General features: G+C 43.3%; 1 protein-coding gene across 1 annotated transcript in view; it reads left to right on the top strand.

Moving 5' to 3' along the window:
* The first annotated feature begins 3,133 nt into the window (after positions 1–3,133).
* Positions 3,134–21,700, top strand: part of LOC135093837 (uncharacterized) — a 73,825-nt gene continuing 55,258 nt past the window's right edge. The window contains exons 1-3 of the mRNA XM_063993396.1: positions 3,134–3,242; positions 3,405–3,520; positions 3,871–3,986. Of these exons, the coding sequence (XP_063849466.1) occupies positions 3,188–3,242; positions 3,405–3,520; positions 3,871–3,986 (287 nt within the window). The 5' untranslated portion in view covers positions 3,134–3,187. The remainder of the gene's footprint in view (positions 3,243–3,404; positions 3,521–3,870; positions 3,987–21,700) is intronic.

Here is a 21,700-nt window from a genome sequence, read left to right as displayed (position 1 = left end):
CTTTGTGTCTCACAAGACAAGAGAGCAGTCACAGCCTACCCTCTTCCTTCACATAACTCTACATGCACCTAATACGCGCACACCTTTCACTCAAGATTCAAAATTTATTAAGACGACTCCTACACTAGCCTTGGAGTCCCCGTCTTGGAAGGGGACCACGAGTGTCCTCAAGTCCAATTGGTCTCCTAATACCTGAGTGTCTTCACACTCCTCTTAACTTTTATCCATTAACTTCTGGAACAATCGCGTTTTCAGATCTAATTTTCAGTCTGTGGAACGCCACCTCTCCTCCTCTCTCTCACTTTTTCCTCATTGCAACAGGTGTCTGAAGCAACTGACACTCTGTTCCCTCCTACTTTCTGTCCTCATTTTCAATCCAAAGCTGGATGCTGGATCTATGTGCGCAACAACCTAACTTACTCTATTGCCCACGTTTTTAAATAAATTTTCTACCATTGGGTACGACTACAAAGTCACTCTCAAATTAAATTTATCAGTGCTGTATACCTCTCTTCTAACTCCTCTAACTATAAAAATTCTTTGTCTATTTAACTTCCAAAGTGGAGCATATCCTAACTCTTTCCTTTGGCGGAGATCTTCATTCTTTAATGTACACCAATGCACATTGACTGATTGATTGATTTATTGACCACAGGGAAGTACACACCAATAAACACATTAAAAAATAGTCCAAATTACAAACATACAGAGGAAACTTTTGCAACTACGATATTGAAAATATATCATCGAAAATAAAATCTGTTGCATAAAAACAAAACACAAACTCATAAAAACCTGACATAGCAACCAAATAAAAACAAGACACATTATAAAAATAAAACAGCGGAATGTAAATAATTAGACAAGAAATTCATTGAAAATATTTAAAACCCATAAAAGACATGCGTAAAAACTAAATTGTAATCCTATACGTTTATATAAAAAAAACAAGAATTTATCCAAACAAACCCCCCCTTTTTTTTTATGCAAACACACATCCAACATTAATATAAAGACAATACTTCATGTACAATTCTACAAACATTTATATAATCAGATCTATCAACAAATAAATTACTAACTGTCGTTACATTATTTCTTTCTCTAACGTGACTGGAAATAGGACAATTTTCAAGAACATGTATCTCCGTTTGAATCATACCACATGAACACAATCTTTCCTCCAAGGGAAGACGACCCCTTCCTCGCCGATTCCAGCGTCCCTTTTCAACTGCCAACGAGTGTCACGACAGACGTAACCTTGTCCAGGACACTCGTTCCAATTCATTGACTTTAACGTTTTTTATATAAATGTCATGCACTATTAGTTCACTATTAACAGACTTATAAAAACTTAGCCTGTTTGATACTGAAACTCTCACACGGGTCTTCACCTCATCCATTGCACTGTGCACATCGTCAATGTCGACAGTGATCAAGTCTGTCATATACCTGGACACAACATCATTATACCTTAGTGCCGCCTTAATTGCATATATCAGTGGGTCGTCATCCATTGTGTTTCTTTTTGTCCACATTTCTTTAAAAAAATTTTCTTTGTTTTGCCTTAACCAGTGGACAGACTGGGGGCATGCCCAACTCTACCATGCAAACATCATTGTTCGTCGTTTTTCTTACGCCAAGAAGTTGCTTTATACACCATTTATGCTGTTTTTCTATAGGCTTCGTGACTCCATTGAGCCAGGATTCACAACCGTACAGCAGCGACGACATAAGTGCAGCATCAAATATTTTTTTCTTAACTATAAATGACACATCATTATTCTTATTAATGAAAGATATAAATTTAAAAGTATGGCACATCTTCATATTAGCATGTAACTTAATTGCAGTTGATGGAGAGCCATCATCAGTAAAGGGACTTCCTAGATAAATGTAGTGATCACAACAACTAATAACATTATTCTCAGTAATTATATTTTCCTTATCTTCCTTATCTCCATTCAACACCATAAATTTCGTCTTATTATCATTAATGATCATACCACGAGTGCTGCAAAACTCTTGTAAATTTTTTATCTTACTTTTCATTCCATCTGGAGTTGTTGATAACAGTATAGTGTCATCCATCATGACTAAAACATGCAACCATGCAAGGAAACCATCCACAGGACATCGTTGTTTTAACATTTGTATAATTTCATTAACATAAGGATAAACAGTATACAAGATGTGGGTGAGCCTTGACGCACACCAACGGTGGTTGCGATGACAGCAGTTCCTACCACACTATTCGTACATGTATACATTGCAGCCAAAGCTAAGAGCATAGTAACACCACATCCCATCCTCTTCAACGACATAAACAAATCAAACCTCGGTACACAATCATAAGCTCTACTGAAATCCACAAATGTAATAAATAGTTTCAGTTTTTTCCTTCGAGCAATATCCATCCACACTCTGAGTGTTACCAGATGTTCCACACATCCTCTTCCTGGCTGACTCCCCGCCTGTTCCCGGTGAGGCACAAACCACTGATGGAGGCGAGCTGACAGGACCATGTCATATAATTTTGCTATTGTATTGATAACATTAATTGCTCTATAATTACTTGGGATTACTTTATACCCACGTTTATATATAGTGAACAGTTTTGCCGTTATCCAACTAGTACTCGTATTCCTGACCGTCTTGGAGATATGCCTAACATTCTTGATCTTTTTCTAACTTCTAATTCTGCTTATGTCCTCTCCGTTGGGCTCCTCCGATCACAACCTCAGATCTGAATCTTGGCCTATCGCTCCAATTCCTTCGCAAGAACACCCAAACTGAAGGTGCCTCTGGCGTTTTGCCTCTGCTGATTTGGGTAACATTTTCTTGCAATAGCTACTGTTCCATATGGCTTGAACTCCTTCAAGACACTCTCCATTTTTCGATAATCCTTTTGACTTCTCTTTGGGATTGCCACGCTAGTAGGCCTTTTTTTTTCAAAATTTTTGTTTCCCTTGGTGAGTGCCTCTCTTAAAATGAAAAATAAATAAATAAATAGAATAAATAAATAAATGCTAGTTCGACATGTGGCCTTGTTTGCAGCTGTAAAATTCACTGCCATCCACATTATCTTTTTTATCTTAAGCGTGCCCTTGTAGTGAAGTGATGGAACTCCACATGGCGATAGCGGTGCTAAAGCAATACGCATTATGAAACGTGAGCCTCGCGAGAGATGGCGAAATACTTTGCGGCTACCGGAATACCAACCGTGGACTTGGGCGTTAAAGGTATGTTTATTTACAAGTTATTCAGAGGAACTCTATTAATATTGGTGCGGTCGTTCTGGAAATACAGGTAAAGAAACGTGTAATTAGGATTTGTGTAGCTGCTTTTAGGTGATCATGTACCTCACTTTACAAAACAAACAATCTGCTCTCGCCGTTTTGCAGGTGGAACAGAAATTGGGGACCTGCATGAACTAGGGCGACTGGCTAGAGAAATCGGCTCCGCCTTCTGTAGTAACGGGTGTGCCTTCCTGATCAACCACGGCATTGATGAGGACATGGTATGTCAGTGTCATCACTGTAATCGTCATCAGTCCCTGTGATCTCGGTACAGGACACATGTAACCCTCTTCTAATCTTCTCAATCATTTTGCTTATGTTTCCCTGAACACACCAGGCCATCCCTCATATCGTCCCCCTCCCAAAGAAAAAAAAAAAAAATAAATAAAAATTCTTTATTACAAATAACAGGATTTCTTTTTCTTTGTACGTTATGACAAACATTTTTTTACTCCTTTAACATTTATAAATATCTGTTTAAATAAACAAATGAGCAAACAAACGGATAAATAGATAAATAACAAATAATTAAATGGAAACATGTTTAAACTTCGGTCTTACTTCATTCCAGTTGAGTGAGGTGATTGCAGCTAAAAAGGAGTTCTTTGCTCTGAAGGAAGACGTGAAGATGCAATATTTAAGCCTTCCTGGGACGCTGTTCGGCTACCTTCCCTTTAACATGGCGCGGTATGTGGTGGGCGCAATGATAACTTGTCCTGTGCATGTTGTATATCTATTTCTTTTTTTCTTTTTTTGTAGTTACTGAACTCCATCTTTGTGTGAATGAAACTCACTAATCATTGATGATGATGATGATGATGGTGATGATGATGTCACGCACAATCATTCAGTATGCTCCATTGTCAGTCCTCTTTCCTTTAAAGCCTCCTATACGCTATTTATCCATCCATTACATGGCCTACCTCGTAAGTTCACAATTCGCACACTTGATGTTACTATTCTCTTCGCCAGCCATTCTCTCAACATGTCCAGACCATCTCAGCACGTATTCTTCTCCCCGTTCTGCCAAGTCCCCTCACATCTTTTTTCCTCACTTCTTTTCTGAGTTACTCCACAAATACTCCGTAGACATCTCGTCTCCATCATACAATATTCTATTTACATTCATTCCACGTGCTCTACTCTTAAACAGTCTATTCATACCTCCTAACACTTTCACTGCTTCCTTCACCTTAACTCTAACCTCTGTCTCTACTTCATCTGCCACTAATGTAGATCTAAGATATCTGAAACAGTTTACCTCCTTTACCTCTTCACCATTCAGTCTTACCACCTGCCTCCCTGGAGCATCTCATTACCTTGCTGTTTCCTGCACTGCCTTCAGTTTTCTTCTCATTCACACCCGTTCAAACTCCTCTGTATTAAACTCCCAAGCAGCATCTCTTCACCCTCTTTATTTTGCATAAATTATTCCAACATTATATGTTATTATATAATACTGAATGTCTTGATTTCGCACCACTTAGCAACGCATATAGGTCGTGTGGCGCTGTCTCTACGGCTCGCGCTATGCTGGCCATGGTCCTGTCTGATCAGGTAACTCAGGGGTTGAGGTGGCAAAAGCGCGAGCAGCCAACACCCTGAGTACATGTCTGGATCTGTGAAAAAGCAGGACGAAGGAGGACAGGAAAATACATAAAAAGAAAAAAAAATAATAATGAATAAATAAAATCAATTAATACATAAAAAGGAGAAGCCAAACACCACACAAAGCAGAGACCACCAGCCGGCACGAAACAAACACACAACCTCCAACACAGACAATCTCTCTTGTTACCAACGCTTTCCTCTGAATCACCACACTCCCTACCCGCTGCACTCCGTCACTATAAACGTCCCGTAAATATAAACGTCAAATCCAAACGACGGAAACAGATTGAATCCTATCCAGGACATCAACTGCACACTCCCACGTGATTTCGAAATCATCAATCTCGAAAATAATCACGCAAACATATTGGTTTCCTGCGTCACCGAACTGGGCTAGCAGCTACAAGTACTTTACACTTCTCTTGCTGATCATCACTAACGGATTCAGTCTTCAGTTTCAGTTTCAGATTTATCACTTTCTTCAAAAAGTCTCCGAATGCCGAGGAGTCGAGGAACTCCATTTACCTCCATATTTAGCATCTGGTGGCTTAACTAAGGCCCGGTTTACACTACTCCGTTCTTACGGATTCCTTTTCCGTACACCGTCCAACAACACCACCGTTTCCGTTCGAGCAACTGTAGTGGGAACCGGGCTCCGTTTCTGCCTCTGCTTGAACGGACGCCGTCGAGCGGAAGAGATGAACCAAGTTTAACTTTATAGGGAGAGACGGGCAGTGTTGCACGTACTGATATTTTGAATGTTCTAGGTATGATACTCATGTACATGAAAAAGCGTTATTGAATTACAGCCTCGTAATGTAATAATGTTATATTGTAAATTAAATGTAAAATTAAACATTTTTACACCGTGGAAAAAGAGGAGTGATTGGGATCCTAGGATGAAGTACGGCACCACCGCAAAACATGTAGACACAAACACAGGGATGGATTGGACAGGTCAGCCCAGCAAACAGCAGAAACACAAGAAGCCTCACTCAGCAGCTATGATAATGGCTGTTTTAATAACTGACAACCAGTCAACCGGGAAATACTAGGATAGATCTCCTCACTGGCCTCACTTCGTCAGTAGCAAGCAGCAAGGTGGCAAGAAGTATAGAAATTCCTTGTCGAGGAGGTCAGTTCCCGCGGCCACGTTGACAAACATGTTAAGAAAACGGCGGCCAACTCCTCCGTTCAGAACGGACTCCATTTTTTGTGACGTCTTTGTTGAACAGTGAACAGAGACGGAATCCGTAAAACCGGACTAGTGTAAACTGGGCTTAAGACGCTTTCACCGACGTGAACATTGGCCTTCCCACGACAATTCATATTCGGTTCAACCAACGGATGTCTCCACGTGTATGTGTACAGACTGCAGAGTGTTACGTGGAGCCAATTTCTTTACAAAATTAGGTCTTACTGGTAACTTATACCAAAATACAACATTAAAAAGACATAAGAACATAAGAACATAAAAATAAGGGAAGCTGCAAGAAGCGACCAGGCTTACACGTGGCAGTCCCTGTAGGAAACAATCCTACCTATTTCCATCTGTTATCCCCATCCATAAACTTGTCTAATCTTCTCTTAAAGCTCTCTAGTGTCCTGGCACTAACTACATGATTACTGAGTCCGTTCCACTCATCTACCACTCTATTTGAGAACCAATTTTTTCCTATCTCCTTCCTAAACCTAAATTTTTCAAGCTTGAACCCGTTATTTCTTGTTCTACCTTGGTTGCTGATCCTAAGAATTTTGCTTACATCTCCCTTGTTATAACCCTTATACCACTTAAAGACTTCTATCAGGTCCCCTCTTAACCTACGTCTCTCTAGAGAATGTAAATTTAACCGCTTCAACCTCGCTTCGTAAGGAATACTCCTCATCCCCTAAATCCTTTTAGTCATTCTCCTCTGTACTGATTCTAATAGACCTATATCTTTCCTGTAATGTGGGGACCAGAACTGCACAGCGTAGTCTAGATGAGGTCTGACCAGCGCCAAGTATAACTTTAATATTACTTCCGGCCTTCTACTTTTAACACTCCTAAAAATGAATCCTAGTACCCTATTTGCCTTGTTTCTGGCTTCTATGCATTGTTTCCCTAGACGGAGTTCAGAGCTAACTATAACTCCAAATCTTTCTCGTACCCTGTACCTACCAGAGTTTGGGTGTTTAATGTGTACCTATTGTGTGGGTTTCCTCTACCTACGCTAAGCACTTTGCATTTATTGATATTAAATTGCATTTGCCATCTATCCGTCCATTCATTCATTCTATCTAAGTCTGTCTGCAAGGCGATGGCATCCGCTTCTGACCTAATTAATCTACCTATCTTTGTGTCATCCGCAAATTTACTAACATCGCTACTAATTCCACTATCCAAGTCATTGATATATATTAGAAATAATAATGGTCCTAATACTGATCCCTGTGGCACCCCACTAATGACATGACCCCACTCGGATTTCGAGCCGTTTATTAGCACTCTCTGTCGCCTGTTACCAAGCCATGACCCTATCCAACCTAACACCTTCCCATCTATCCCGTGCGCCCTAACCTTTCTCAGGAGCCTTTGATGGGGCACCTTGTCGAATGCTTTACTAAAGTCCAGATATAAGATATCATAATTATCACCATTATCTACTGCCTCGTACACCTTACTGTAAAAACTTAACAAGTTTGTCAGGCAAGACTTCCCCTTCGTGAAGCCATGCTGTGACTGATTTATCAAGTTATGTTTGTCTAAATGTTCCCTAATGTTCCTGGCTATTATTGACTCTAACATTTTACCTACAACTGAAGTTAAGCTGACAGGTCTATAATTAGACGCTAAAGTTTTATCCCCTTTCTTAAAGATGGGTACTACATTAGCCTGCCTCCACATTACTGGTACCTCACCCGACTCCAGTGATTTCCTAAAGACAGAAACTAACGGCTCACTAATAATCTTTTTACATTCCTTCAGTACTCTGGGATATATTTCATCAGGTCCTGGTGACTTGAACTTTTTTAGCCTATCTATCTCCTGCTCCACTATCTCCCTAGTTATGGAAATATCCGTCAGCTTCTCATACTCATCTGCTCTAAACACCTGTTCACTATCTAGCATATCCTGCATGTTTTCCTGAGTGAAGACAGTTAAAAAATAATCATTCAGAAGTTTACTAATCTCCTCCCCAGAACTAACCAGTTCCCCATCTGCTGCCTTTAATGGACCTACAGTATCCTTATTTTTCGTCCTGTATACCTGATAAAATCCCTTGGGGTCCGTCTTCGCCTGGCTGGCTACCTTTAATTCATAATTGTCCTTAGCTTTCCTCGTTAACTTCCTGACTGTTCTAACTAATTCATTATACTGTGTCCTTAAAACTTCCTCACCTGCCCTTAATCTCTTATATATACTTCTCTTACGCCCTATATAATGCTTTAACCTAGCAGTCATCCATTTAGGGTCATTTTTTTGTGATTTTATTGTTTTATACGGGATATTTGCTAATTGACCTGTATGAACTTTATCTACGAAATATTTATACAATTCATCTACATTTACTTCACCTAAACCCCTCATCTCGTTCCCTACCATCCTCTCCCCTCCCTCATCAACTCGCCTCGACCTTACCTCTCTCATTTCAGCATGACCTGACATTCCAACATACTCACACCTATCTCCCCCCTTCCTCTTTCCTCCTCCCTTCTGGAGCCTCACCTCACCTCCCTCATCCTGCCTTATCTCTCTGAACTCCGTCCCTGACCTGACCTCACCCTGCATCCTTTGCCAGTCCACTCCTTGGAGGTACCTTTTTAATTCTTCAAAATCTGCTCTCCTAAAGTCAGGTATTTTACTAGTGTTTTTATTTCTAACAGTTTCTTCCCATTCTAGATTGTACCTAATTTCCCTATGGTCACTGTTACCTAGCTGTCCTCCAACCTCTACCTGCGTGACTGCTTCCTCCCTGTTAGTAAGAATTAAATCTAGAATATTATTCCCCCTTGTGGGTTCTACGACTACCTGTTTTAAAAAATTATCCTGAATTACCTTAAGGAATTCCTCTGCTTCCTTGTTACCCACAATCAGACTCCAGTCGATATTCCTAAAATTAAAATCTCCTACCACACATACCTGACTGTACCTGCCTGCTCTATTTAATTCCTGCCACAGTGAGGTGTTAATTTCCTCTGTACTGGTCGGTGGTCTGTAAACTACCCCTAGTACTACTGACTGCGATCCTTCCTTAATATCTACCCATATCGACTCTGCTTTGTTATCTGTTTTAATTCTATTGTTCATACAGCACTGTAATGTGTCCCTAACGTATAACGCGACACCTCCTCCTCTCCTGTTTTCTCTATCTTTATAGAACATTGTATACCCATCTATCTTAACCTCTGGATTAAATACTTTTCCTGACATATCTAACCAAGTTTCAGTTAAAGCAATGATATCAAATTTCTCTACACACGCGATTCCTCTAAGCAAGTCTATTTTATTCAGAATACTTCTACAATTTGTGTAGTAAACACTTAAGCTATTTCTCACCATCCCTAAGCTAGTTTCCTTTCTAGATTTAACTAATTTGCCCCTTGCCTTCTCCTCACTGGTGTTGCTATGCGCTGCTCTACTTTTAATCATCTAATGATGACGTTCAACAATTCCATTCCCTGAAGGTCGATAAGCTGCACGGAAGTGGAACTCTATGTTCCTTCGCACGCACACCTCAGTTACCTGAATTGTCCAAAATGCACAGCTATTATCCAGCAGAATCTCAGCGAGAACGCCTAGTTCTCTGAATATCTCATCAAGATGGTGATATATTTCCTTGGCATCTTCTGATCAAATCTTCCCCCACATTGCAAACAGACTAGAGCCACAATCAATCATCATAAGAGAACACATTCCACTGTAGTGAGTAACGTTAATACGTAACTAATTTTCTTCAATTTTCCAATTTTCTTCCAATTTTCTTCCATATTTAGGTCACCTGATTCGTGCTTAGAAGGAGATGGATCTGTTGAACGGCACTTCAAACAACTGCAAACACATCACTCAACGTCTTGCCTTTGATCAATAAGTTGGGCCAAATAAAGTGAACGACCCATTTCATAATGATGTTGCTGGTGCAAATTTTTTAAGCTCATTGAATGCGAACATACATTAGTTTGGATAGTACGTACCCAGATCTCACACACATAAGCACGTCGGCTCTATTTCCATTAGATTCAACAAACAATATGTTGAATTCCAAACCGTATTAATTTATAACCACACGAATGACTGATAATCGTCTTTTAACCTGCATTTCAGACATTTCTGTAACTTTTATTCGGTAATGTCCTGATAGCAAAGCACGGATCCCGCTCAAAACTGATGCGGAATTAGTTTTTAAGTGGAGAGACTTCAAACCCCACTTAAATGCTTCATTGAGACCCTTTATAACTGCATCCAACACAGCAATATTTACGTGAGTAGCATCATACGCCTTTCTTAATCATGCCCCCTCCTCAACAATTAAACCTTATATCTCTACCACCACTCCAATGCCAAGACTGCTCGCGTTGCACAAGACAGTTCCCTCCTCCACATTAGGCACGGAACACACACCACCGACAGGATGTTTTCGCTTGACTCTTTCTAAGATTTCTCTCAATATATTCTGAGCTTGTTCACCAATCTAATCATCCCACGCATTTCCCTCACTCTCTCTCTTAACACAGCTGCATGCGATTCGCAGCCAGACACACAGAGAATAATGCCCAACCTAACGACCACATAATGAAAACAGTCCTCTTTTACTAATTGTTTTCATCACAATCAGTGGGAATTTCATTTCCGTGACAAAAGTGTAAGCTACCTTCAGCTCCACGATGCAAATGCAATCCTTCCAATTTTTCAGGTATCTTCAGGTAGCTTCAATCCATACTTCCTAAGGTGTGACACGACTTTTTACACTGAAATGACATTCTCATCTATCAATATGTCATCAATGTAAATGTCGGTGCCCCGTCTTATTCGCTCATCCTTTGATGAAATCTCATTTAAGATTCGAGTCATTATTTTGGGAGCACAGTTTAAGCGAAATTCTAGTCGACTCAAAAATATGGTCTTTTCTTTATATCTCACCCGGTGATATGCTCACAAAATTTTATCGACATGAATTTGAAGATAAAATGACTTAAGTCTACTAACTTCAGAGGCTCGGATTTACGTCGCGAACGTCTCAAAGTTTCATCGTAAACAGCAGCGTCGGCTCCTCGGTGGCACTCAAAAAACTCATTTAACTCAAGAAAGTCAAGAACCGGTCTCACCTTATTTTTGGTTTCTTGAAAGACTTCTCTGAGAGGAAATGATCCAGTCTCTTCCTGGACTATCATCACAATGAACGAGCCAACCTTTATTAATCCAATCCAACTTTCCATCTCATCCTCAAACTGACTCTTTACTGACTCTACACTTTTATGTGTACAGTTTTGTTTTCACACTTTTGTAACAGTCAACATTACTTCTCAGATCAGGGGCAATTGTATTTTTCCAATGTCTCTTCACGATCCACACCTTACCATCAAACACAGCAGAAAAATCAGTCTTCTAGAAACATACCCAATGAAGACCTAGCAACAGACACACCCACCACGTGGCTACAGTTACAGTGTACATACCATACATATTTCTCAAATCTAACGGAACTACCTTGAATCAACAAACTCCCACACTTATCAATGAAGTATCATGTCGATATCACCAAAGAAACGGGCATCAACGCAATCCACAACCGCATCACAACAGTCCAAACTGGTACAACAACGTTGCTTTGACAGGCAACCTGACTTCCATTAAAAGCTACGATAGAACAAGATTCCTTATGTAACCCTCCAACGACACCAGGATCCAATAGGACCGGACCGAACATGAACAACCCATATCAACCAATGCTCTCACCTGTTGTGATTACAGCAGTATTCACAACAGGAAGCGCCTTTACTCCCATTTAGGAAGAACTCCTGGCGCAACAGTTCTTCCAATCTCGTTTCCTTGCTTACAGAATCTCGACAAATGACCTTCTTGTCCGCATTTCCAACGAGTAAATTTTCGTTTTGGGTAGGACCGAGGGGAATGCGGGCTGCCACACTTGAAACACTTAATTAGCTGATTAGGCAACTCATCGTTTTTTACCTTCACCACGCGGTACATCAACAACTGCCACAGTTTTATCATGAAATTCGGCAATTAATGATCGTGCGCGATCAACATTCTCATCTAATGGCAGCGTCATTCGGACGGAAGCCCAAGAACAAATGAACACACTAACAATGTGTTAGAAGAAATATTTGCCAGTCAAGCAAGCCTCCTCAAGTCTGTCAAATAAACGTCGACAGGCTCATCGTCCCACAAACGTCTCGTGAAATCCACATAAGCATGGAATGGAACGCAGCAACTAGCGAAGCCTTGGTTTCATCATATTGTATCTTTTTACAAAAAATTAATTCGTTGTACACTGATAAAGCGTTCCCTCCAAAAACAGTGAAACAATACTTTCAAGATTCTTAATATCTTTCAGCTCAGCAATAAACTCCACCTTATCAAACCATTCAATTATTTCACCGACTTCATCAAGAGGCCATAATGTGTCAGTGATCTATATAAACACCATTATATTGACGGCCTAGATAGCTTGTGAAACAGGAGAAAAGAAGGCAAGAAAAATATAATCAGTGAATCATTAACAGGAAACCATCGAACACGAATCAGATCATAAAAAAAAAAGAAAACCATTGTACAAGTAAAAAAAAAAAAAAAGTAAAAACCAATAAACACAAAAGATGGAAAACCAATGAACACAAAATATATGAAAGGAATAAAACTATATATAAAAAGAAAGAAAGAAAAAAAAAATACACACACACACACAATCAACACACAAAGCAGAGACCACCAACCGGCAGGAAACAAACACGATTTCCAACACAGCCAACCTCTCGTCACCAACGCTCTCCCCCAAATCGTCACACTATCTCCTCGCACCCAGGAGCCCTATGCGCTCCGTCAGTATTATAAACAAAAGCGCAGTCACACTAGAGTTTTTTTTTTTTTTTTTCCGGGAATTCTCAAGTCGATACCATCTTGCTTCGGCGATTTTGCAGCAGGCGGCGCTGGTGGGTTGTTCACACGGTGCTGGTTGGTGCTAGCTGACATTTCGATGAAGAAGACGATTCCGTGTTCACAAGTTCACAAGTTCACAGGGGCACCACAAGTCTCCCAGGGCACGACAGGCACTCAACAGGGCACTTAATAGGTAGGGAAGCACTTCCAAAGCAGGCAGGCACACGCTGGCTTCCTCTCGGGCCAACGTCTCCGCTCTCAATCCTTTCCCGCCTCTCCCAGTACTGCCACCTCCAACAGTGCTCCACCCGCACCCATACCCCTGGTGTAACACTATCCCCCCCGCCTACAAGGCAGACGACCCGGCTGCCCTGACACACACATACACACAAAAAAATAAGTGGAAATAAATAAATTAAATACACAAAGAAAATTAATCCTGAGGAACATCACAAAAGTCTCTCATCCACCCTGGTCTACGCCTCTGCCGCCGATGTCACTGTGGTGGTGGAGGCGTGGGCTGCGGCGAGTCAGCAGCACCACCCAGGGGGGGCGTCTCTAGCCCCAAGTTCAGGGTCAAGGTCACCACTGTCACTCGCCGCGCTGCCTGCTCCACGCTCATTCCTGTCTCGGGCAGCCTCTGCCACATCCTCGTCGCTGCTGCTGGGGCTTACGTCCTCGTCTTCCCCGCCATGGCCCCAGGAGTAGCGGCCCGGACCGTGGTAACGCCACAGCCGGTCCATGTGGACAACAGACGGTCGCTTCCGTCCCCGGCGAATCCGATACGTGACGTCAGAGAGGACTGCTTCCATCGTGTATGGCCCCTCCCAAGGGCTCTGGAGCTTCGGCGAGAGCCCTCACTTCTGGTGGGGGTTATACAGCCACACTCTGTCACCAACAGCGTACCTCACGTTCCTCATGCGGCGGTCATACGTCTCCTCAGAGTGCTCCACTTCTTCACAAGTGCCCAGCTTGGCCCCAGCGGACACCTTCCGAGCCTCATCGGAGAGGTTAGCTACCAGCACCGTAACTAACTCCTCCCCCGCTTGAACGACGCTCCGCCCGACTGCCACGCCGTCAGCCAGTCGCAGGTTTTCTGTGGTCTTCACCATGCCTTCCGATCCACGCATCGCTCTGGACAGTCGACACCGGACTCTGGCCTCCGTCCTAGGGGCAAGGTGCACTCTCTCATCCACAACTACCTCCACACAGCCGACCTCTGGAAGCAAGGGCACTTCTTGGCCACGCACCCTCATCAGCTTCCGTCCAAGGTCGACACAAGCCTTGCTCTGCGAGTCGAGTCCCAGCAGACATGGTTCGTCCAAGTCGGCGACGTACACCGGCAGCCGCTCCACAGCGCTGCCCACACCGATACGAACATCCACTGGACCCTTGAGCTGTATACAGTGCCCCGTCAAGCCACAGCCTCTGTGGCGCGTCTGGGACTCGAGTGGCGGCCAGCATGTCAGGCCGCACCAAAGTCTTCTCAGTCCCGGTGTCCACTGTCAGGCGGCATGGGTTCCAGTCCACTAAGCCCTCCACCTGCATCGCGCAGGTTGTCCGGCGGCAGCTTACACAAGGCGGGGCCCAGGGACTGAGGACACCACTTCCTTTGGCTTGGGGCAGGTACTGGAGCGGTGGCCAGACTTGCCGCAGTCCTTGCAGCAAGGCTGAAATCCATCAGAACCCAGCCGGTCGAGAGAACGCGTCCTCCGTTCCCTCGGGCACTGACTGCGTCTGTGGCCCTTTTCGCTACAGCCCCAACATGAGCCACGAAAACCGTCTGGGCTTGCCTTCCTCGACGGTGGCTTCTTCTCCACCTTCGCCTTCCGGCCTCGGAGGTTACGGCGGGGTTGGGCGGCCGCCCCTTGGGCGCTGGTCGTCTTCAGGAAGGCCTCAAATTCCAAGGCCCTCGCCAGCGCCACCTGCAGGTCCCCAGGTGCGCCTGCTTGACGTAGATTTGCAGCTGCTGGTCGTCTAGTGCGTCGATGAAGGAATCTCGGCCCAGCACCACAATCATTTCTTCCGGGGCCGCGGGATACGACCTTCTTACCAACACCTCCACGTCCTGCGCCAACTGGGACAGCGTCTCGCCCCGCTCCCGAGTCTTCTTCAGGCGAGCCCGGTACACCTCGGCCTGGTGGTGGTGCCCGAAGCGGCGCTGAAGGGCTTCTGCCACACTTCCATAACAGGCGCGTTGGGCTGGCGGCAGGTGCCCCAAGAACTCCACAGCGGGGCCTCGCAGCGCTGTTGCCAACTGAAGCGCCTTCTCAGCCTCGTTCCAGCCTTGGGCAGAGGCTAGCATCTCAAACTGGGCGACATAAGCCTCCCAGGCTACCTTACCGTCGTACTCCACCGGCTTGCGTTTCCCCAAACGCCGGGAAGCCGAGGGACTAAGGGGTGGAGAACGCGACTCGTGCGGGCAGGTGGCGGGGCGGCCGGGGGAGGGAGAGAAAGAGGGTGATGGCGGCAGAAGGGGAGGTTGACTGATCCCCAGTGTGCCACCAGTCGGGCTCAAGGGAGGGGTTCCGATGGCTTCCCAGCCCCCTGAAGCAGCTACCGGCTCTGACACGACGCTGCGAGGCCCCCAAGCCGAGAGTTCTTGCCAAGGGCCCCAGGCAGGCCCCAGCAAGTCCGCCACCCGGACGGTTCCCCCCAGAACAAGTGGGGCTGCCTGTTCCTCTGCGCGCGCTGTTGCCAGATCGCGCCGCTGCTTCTCCGTCCTCACCTCTTCCCTCAGGCCCTGGACCTCACCTTCCAGACTCTGCACCTTGTCCAGCAGTTCATTCCTGACGCTGTCGCAAGCCTGATCGGTGTACTGCTGTGTTTCCGCCTTCAAGGACGCGAGGCTGCTCTGTAGCACATCCTCAAGATGGCGGACCTGGTCGTCCGCCCGTTGAGCCTGCTCACATGCCAGCTGATCGGTCCTTTCAGCCTGCTCATGTGGCAGCTGATCGGTCCTTTCTGCCTGCTCACGTACCCCCTGAGCCTGTGCCTCACGGTCGACTGCCATTTCCTGCCTCATACCGGTCAGCATGCCAGCAATCAAGTCCATCTGGCCCGGTTTAACTTCACTTGAGCCGCCCTCGGTCCTATCATGGCGGCCATCTTGTGACTCCATGATGACTCACCGTCTCTCACTGCTCACTGTTCCCCAGATCCCACTCTATGACACCACTTGTTGCGCCCACCCCTCACTCCGGGCAGGCGTGTTATCCACACGGGCACGGGTCGAGAAACTAGAGCAGCGGGGCCTCAAATAAGTCACACTCAACGCCGGGACAAGGCACACACACACACGAGGCCGAGGCACAAGGGAAAACACGGGCACTATTTCCTAGGTTTATTGACAAATCCTCCGCAAGTACACTGCTTTACAAGTTCACAGGGGCACCACAAGTCTTCCAGGGCACGACAGGCACTCAACAGGCAGGGAAAGCAGGCAGGCACATGCTGGCTTCCTCTCTGGCCACGCGTCTCCGCTCTCTCTCTTTTCCAGCTTCTCCCAGTGCTGCCACCCGCACCCATACCCCTGGTGTAACAATATATATATATATATATATATATATATATATATATATATATATATATATATATATATATATATATATATATATATATATATATATATATATATATATATATATATATATATATTTTTTTTTTTTTTTTATTTATTATTTTTTTTTAGAAGAATCCTACCGGTCACTGTCCAGTCAATTTAGGATAAACCACATCCTCATGTCCATGATTGTTCCATCAATGCATTGGGCTATATATCAAGTCGTACAAATAGAATATGTGAAGCTTCCACGTACAGAGGAGTGGCTGAAAGTGGCTAGTGCCTTTCATCACCAGACGAACTTTCCCATGTGCATAGAAGTATAAGATGGGAAATGACTTTTGATACAGAAGCTACCCAAATCTACATCAAACTATTATGATTATAAAGATAATTGATGCTGACTGCAAATTCCTGTATGTGGATGTTTGTGCTTGTGGGAGGGTAAATGACGGCGGTGTATGGGATAGATGCACCCTGAAGGAAGCTGTGGAGCAAAAACTGCTAAATATCTCAGGGCAGGGCAAGGCAGGGTAACACAATATTCCTTTTACGGATAAGCGGTCCCCATATGTATTCAGTTGAGACAATGCTTTTCCTTTAAAACCCTCTCCAGGCCGAGGTGAATTGCCTCGTGCTCGGAGAACTTCAGAGAATGCATTCGGAATTCTGTTTCCAGGTATTCCGACAACTTATTAGAACTGCTCCCGAGCATGTAAAGGACATTACCCTTGTTGCTACAGCCTTCCACAACTTGCTGCGGGAGAAATCAAAGCACCTACTCTCCACTAAAATTTCTGGACAAGGTGGATGACCAACACAAAACTTGAGCAATTCTGCGCAGCATCAAAATCCTGCATTTTAATATTTACAGCAAAATGCACATTTCTCAATGTGAACATACCAAACAGATGGATTGGCCGTGCTTGACCCCATGACAAGTGTTTTGAAAGTCGCTCCCAAGGTCACCAGACCTAACTGTTTGTGACATTTTCCTTTGGGGATATGTCAAAGACAAAGTTTTGTACCACCATTGCTTGCGATCATGGATGAAATGCAGGAACGCATCATCGGATATGTTGCAAAGAGTCTGGAAAGAGCTTATCACTTTGATGTTTGCTGAGCAACAAAAGAGGCACACACCAGGTGTCAATGATATCAACCAATGAGGAAAAAAAACTTCGTTAGTTTGTGCAACTGTAGCCACCAAAATTGTGGGAATATTCATTTAAATTTTGATATTATAAATATTTGTAATCAAGGAGTGTTTCTGTGGTCACCCTGGATATATATATATATATATATATATATATATATATATATATATATATATATATATATATATATATATATATATATATATATATATATATATATATATATATATATATATATATATATATATATATATATATATATATATATATATATATATATATACGCACCGTTTATTCATATAATTCACTAAGATGGCTGTTGATGAGTTAAAGCAGGTGGCTGGAAGGTTGGAGATCCGGCGTGAAGCAGTACGAAATTTGCTGGCAGCAACATCCTGTGCATGCACAGATCTCTTTTGTTCCCAGATTTGCAAAAGGTCTCGTTTGACGCTACACCAGGGGGTCAGTCGTTGTCTAAGCAGCCAAGGAGAAAGTCGGACCAGTTGAGGCAGCGAGAGGCAAGGAGAGTTAAGGGAAATAACACTTAAAGGGCTTTTAGTTTCATTAAACGTTACTTTCTTAGTTATGGCAGTACGCTCTTGCTGATATGGGTGGGGAGTAGAAATCTCCAGGAGCCTGCCGGTTGTTGCTGTGCCTCTTAAATTAATTAGATATCTTTTATACCAACTCCTCTGTTACAAGCTGGGTTTTGGTGTATCAGAGAGTGGTTGCCTGGCTGTTCCCTTCCGTCTGTGAGCTGATTGTTCTTATATTTGTAGTATTTTGATGTACTGTAAATATTACTGGGTTTCACAGTCCTACTAGGAGCTCTGGACCCTGAGGATAATAGTTTGACTACTGTGCGGATCTGCTACCTCCTCGTGCCCTACCATTTATGTAGGGGTTTGGGTATGTCCTCCGGGAGGGGACTACTTAATGCCCCCAGGTCAGACTGCTCTTCTGGTATCATACGACCCCAAGTGTCTTGACACCCCCCTCAACTTTTTTCTTCATTAATCTCTGCAACATTCACTGCCTAAGATATAATTTTCAATCTATGGAACACCACCTCTCCTCTACTAAACCTCATCTTTTCCTCACTGAAACACATGTATTTGAGGGAATTGACAGTATCTCTTTTTCTGTTCCCTCCTACTTTTCCTATTCTCATTTTCAATCAAAAGCTAGATGTTGCGTTTATGTGCGCAATGACTTAACCTGCTCGCGTGCCCACGCTCTTGAATCTTCCGAATTTTCCACCATCAGGCTACGACTGGAGTCACTCACAAACTAAATTTATTTGTGCTGTATACCTCTCACATTACTCTGACTACTTAACTACTTTGACTACTTAACATCCAAAGTGGAGTACATTCTGACTCTCTTCCCTTTTGTAGAGGTCTCTATTCTTGGAGACTTCAATATTCACAACCAGCTTTGTCTTTCCTCTCCCTTCACTGACTATCCTGGTGAACTAACCTTCAAATTTGCTATTGTTCACGGCCAAGAGCAACTGGTGTAACACCCTAATCGTCTTGGATATACGTCAAATATTCTTTACCTTTTCCTAACCTCTAATCCTTCTGCTTATGCTGTCGCCCTGTTTTTATTTTCCACTGGGCTCCTCTGATCACAATCTCATATCTTTATCATGTCCTATCTCTCCAGTTTCTCCTCAGGATCCCCCAAAGCGGAAGTGCCTCTAGCGTTTTGCCTCTGAGGTGAGGGGATATTATGATGATTTTCCTTGGATTGACTACTGCTTCCGTATCAGAGACCCATCTCAGTGTGCTGTAAGCATACCAGAGGTGATAGTGTCTAGAATGGAGGCGAACATTCCTCACTTTTTTTCTCAACCTGAAACTTCCAGCCCTTGGTTTAACACAGCTTGTTCTCGTGCTGTTCATGATAGAGAGGTGTCCCAAAGAGGCTTCTTGAGCCTTCCATTACCTGAAATATCATGAGCTTTATCGTTCTGCCCGGAATCATGCCAGATTTGTTCAACAACTAGCCAACAACTCCTTCATTAATAGAAAGTGTCAAAATCTTTCAAGATTTAACTCCCCTCGTGACTTCTGGCACCTAGCCAAAAACATCTCCAGTAACTTTTGTTCTTCATCTTTCTCTCCTTTATTTTAACCTAATGGCACTGCTATTTCATCTATTTCTAAAGCTGAACTCTTCGTTCAAACCTTTACTAAAAACTCTATCTTGTATAGTTCAGGGCTTGTTTCTCCCTCTTCTCCACCCTCTGACTACTTCATGCTACCCACTAAAATCCTTCGCAGTGACGTTTTCCATGCCCACGCTGGCCTAAACCCTCAGAAGGCTTATGGATCTGATGTGGTCCCTCTTATTGTTTTCCGAAACTGTGCCACCGTGCTTTCACTTGCCTATAGTGTTTGTACTCCTGGAAGAACGTTTGGGTTTTGTCTGAGTAGGAGAATTCCTCGTGAGCTGCGTTACCGTGTCTTTACAGGACCAGTTATCGGTTTAACACTTTGATGGAAAGGACAGGCGACCGTCTTACTCATACCCCCTCCCCTCTCTCTCTCTCTCTCTCTCTCTCTCTCTCTCTCTCTCTCTCTCTCTCTCTCTCTCTCTCTCTCTCTCTCTCTCTCTCTCTCTCTCTCTCTCTCTCTCTCTCTTTCTCTCTCAGTACTGTATGATATTGCATGAATAATTTTTCTGTAATTTATTTGTTCGTGGTAATTCTTTCACATAATCTCGATTTGGGGTAGAGCAGATTACGTTGCACTGTCGTCTCACTCACATAAGTGCCTTTAGCTGTTCAAGCTATTGCTCTGGATGATGCAATGTTATGACATCTGTTTGCCCTTTTCTTTTAAAATACTTATTCTTGTTGTAAATTAATTATTTCTCCCGGCTGTGAAGAATATGCGAGTACTTGGGAGTTGCTTCCATCGTGGGAATGTCCCTCGAGAGGCTGAGCCATCCGTCTCTCTGATCTGAGTCACCTAACCATACCGATAAGTACCCCAGGTGCTCGACCTGAACGAAAACGCCACAAAGCTACGTTGTCAAACGTTGTGATATTTATGTAAAATCCAGACTCTTTATTATCTTAAAATCTGAACCATTCGTAGCACTGCACGGTTTGATGATTTATATAATCCATACTTAATACTTGAATTTCAACAAAAAGTAAGACGAACGGATGTATTTAAGAGAAATTGTGTGATGTTGCAGAGTAGCTAACAGATCTTGATCAACGCCTAAACCCTTATCCGAGAATAAAAAGAGCATAGTCGAACTCTTTCAACTCTATATCAACATCTGTCTTTCCTTCTTGCTGGAAGTTTGCCCACATTCCTAAAAAGAGTGACTGTTTTAATCCCTTAAATTACCGTCCTATTGGTTTATTTCCTGACTATCTAAAGTTTTTTAATCCATCCCCAACAGGAAGACTCTTAAACAACAATAATTTAACAACCTTCTATCTGATCGCCAGTATTGGTTCCGTCAAGGCCGCTCTATTAGTGATCTTCTCGCTTTCCTTACTGATTTTTGGTTCTCCTCTTTTAGAGTATTTTGGTAAAACTTTTGCTGTTGCCTCAGAGATATCAAAAGCTTTTGATAGAGTCTGGCACAAAACTTTTGTTTCCAAACTACCCTCCTACAGATTCTATCCTTCTTTCTGTAATTTCATCTCAGGTTTACTTTCTGACTATTCTATTGCTGCTGTGGGACATGGTCACAGTTCTTCTCCTATATCTATTAACAGAGGTGTTCCTCAGGGTTCTGTTCTTTCACCCACTCTCTTCCTATTATTCATCAATGATATTCTAACCCAAACTTCTTGTCCTACGCACTCCTACGCTGATGATACCACCCTGCACTTTTCCACATCTTTTCCTAGACGCCCAACCCTTTAGGAAGTAAACAATTAATGCAGGAAAGCCACAAAATGCTTGACTTCTGATCTTTCTAAATTTTCTGATTGCGGCATAGG

Source organism: Scylla paramamosain, chromosome 44 (assembly GCF_035594125.1).
Source record: "Scylla paramamosain isolate STU-SP2022 chromosome 44, ASM3559412v1, whole genome shotgun sequence".
Classification (NCBI taxonomy): domain Eukaryota; kingdom Metazoa; phylum Arthropoda; class Malacostraca; order Decapoda; family Portunidae; genus Scylla; species Scylla paramamosain.
Note: the sequence above shows the minus strand (reverse complement) of the source record. Positions and strands in the feature narration are given on the sequence as shown.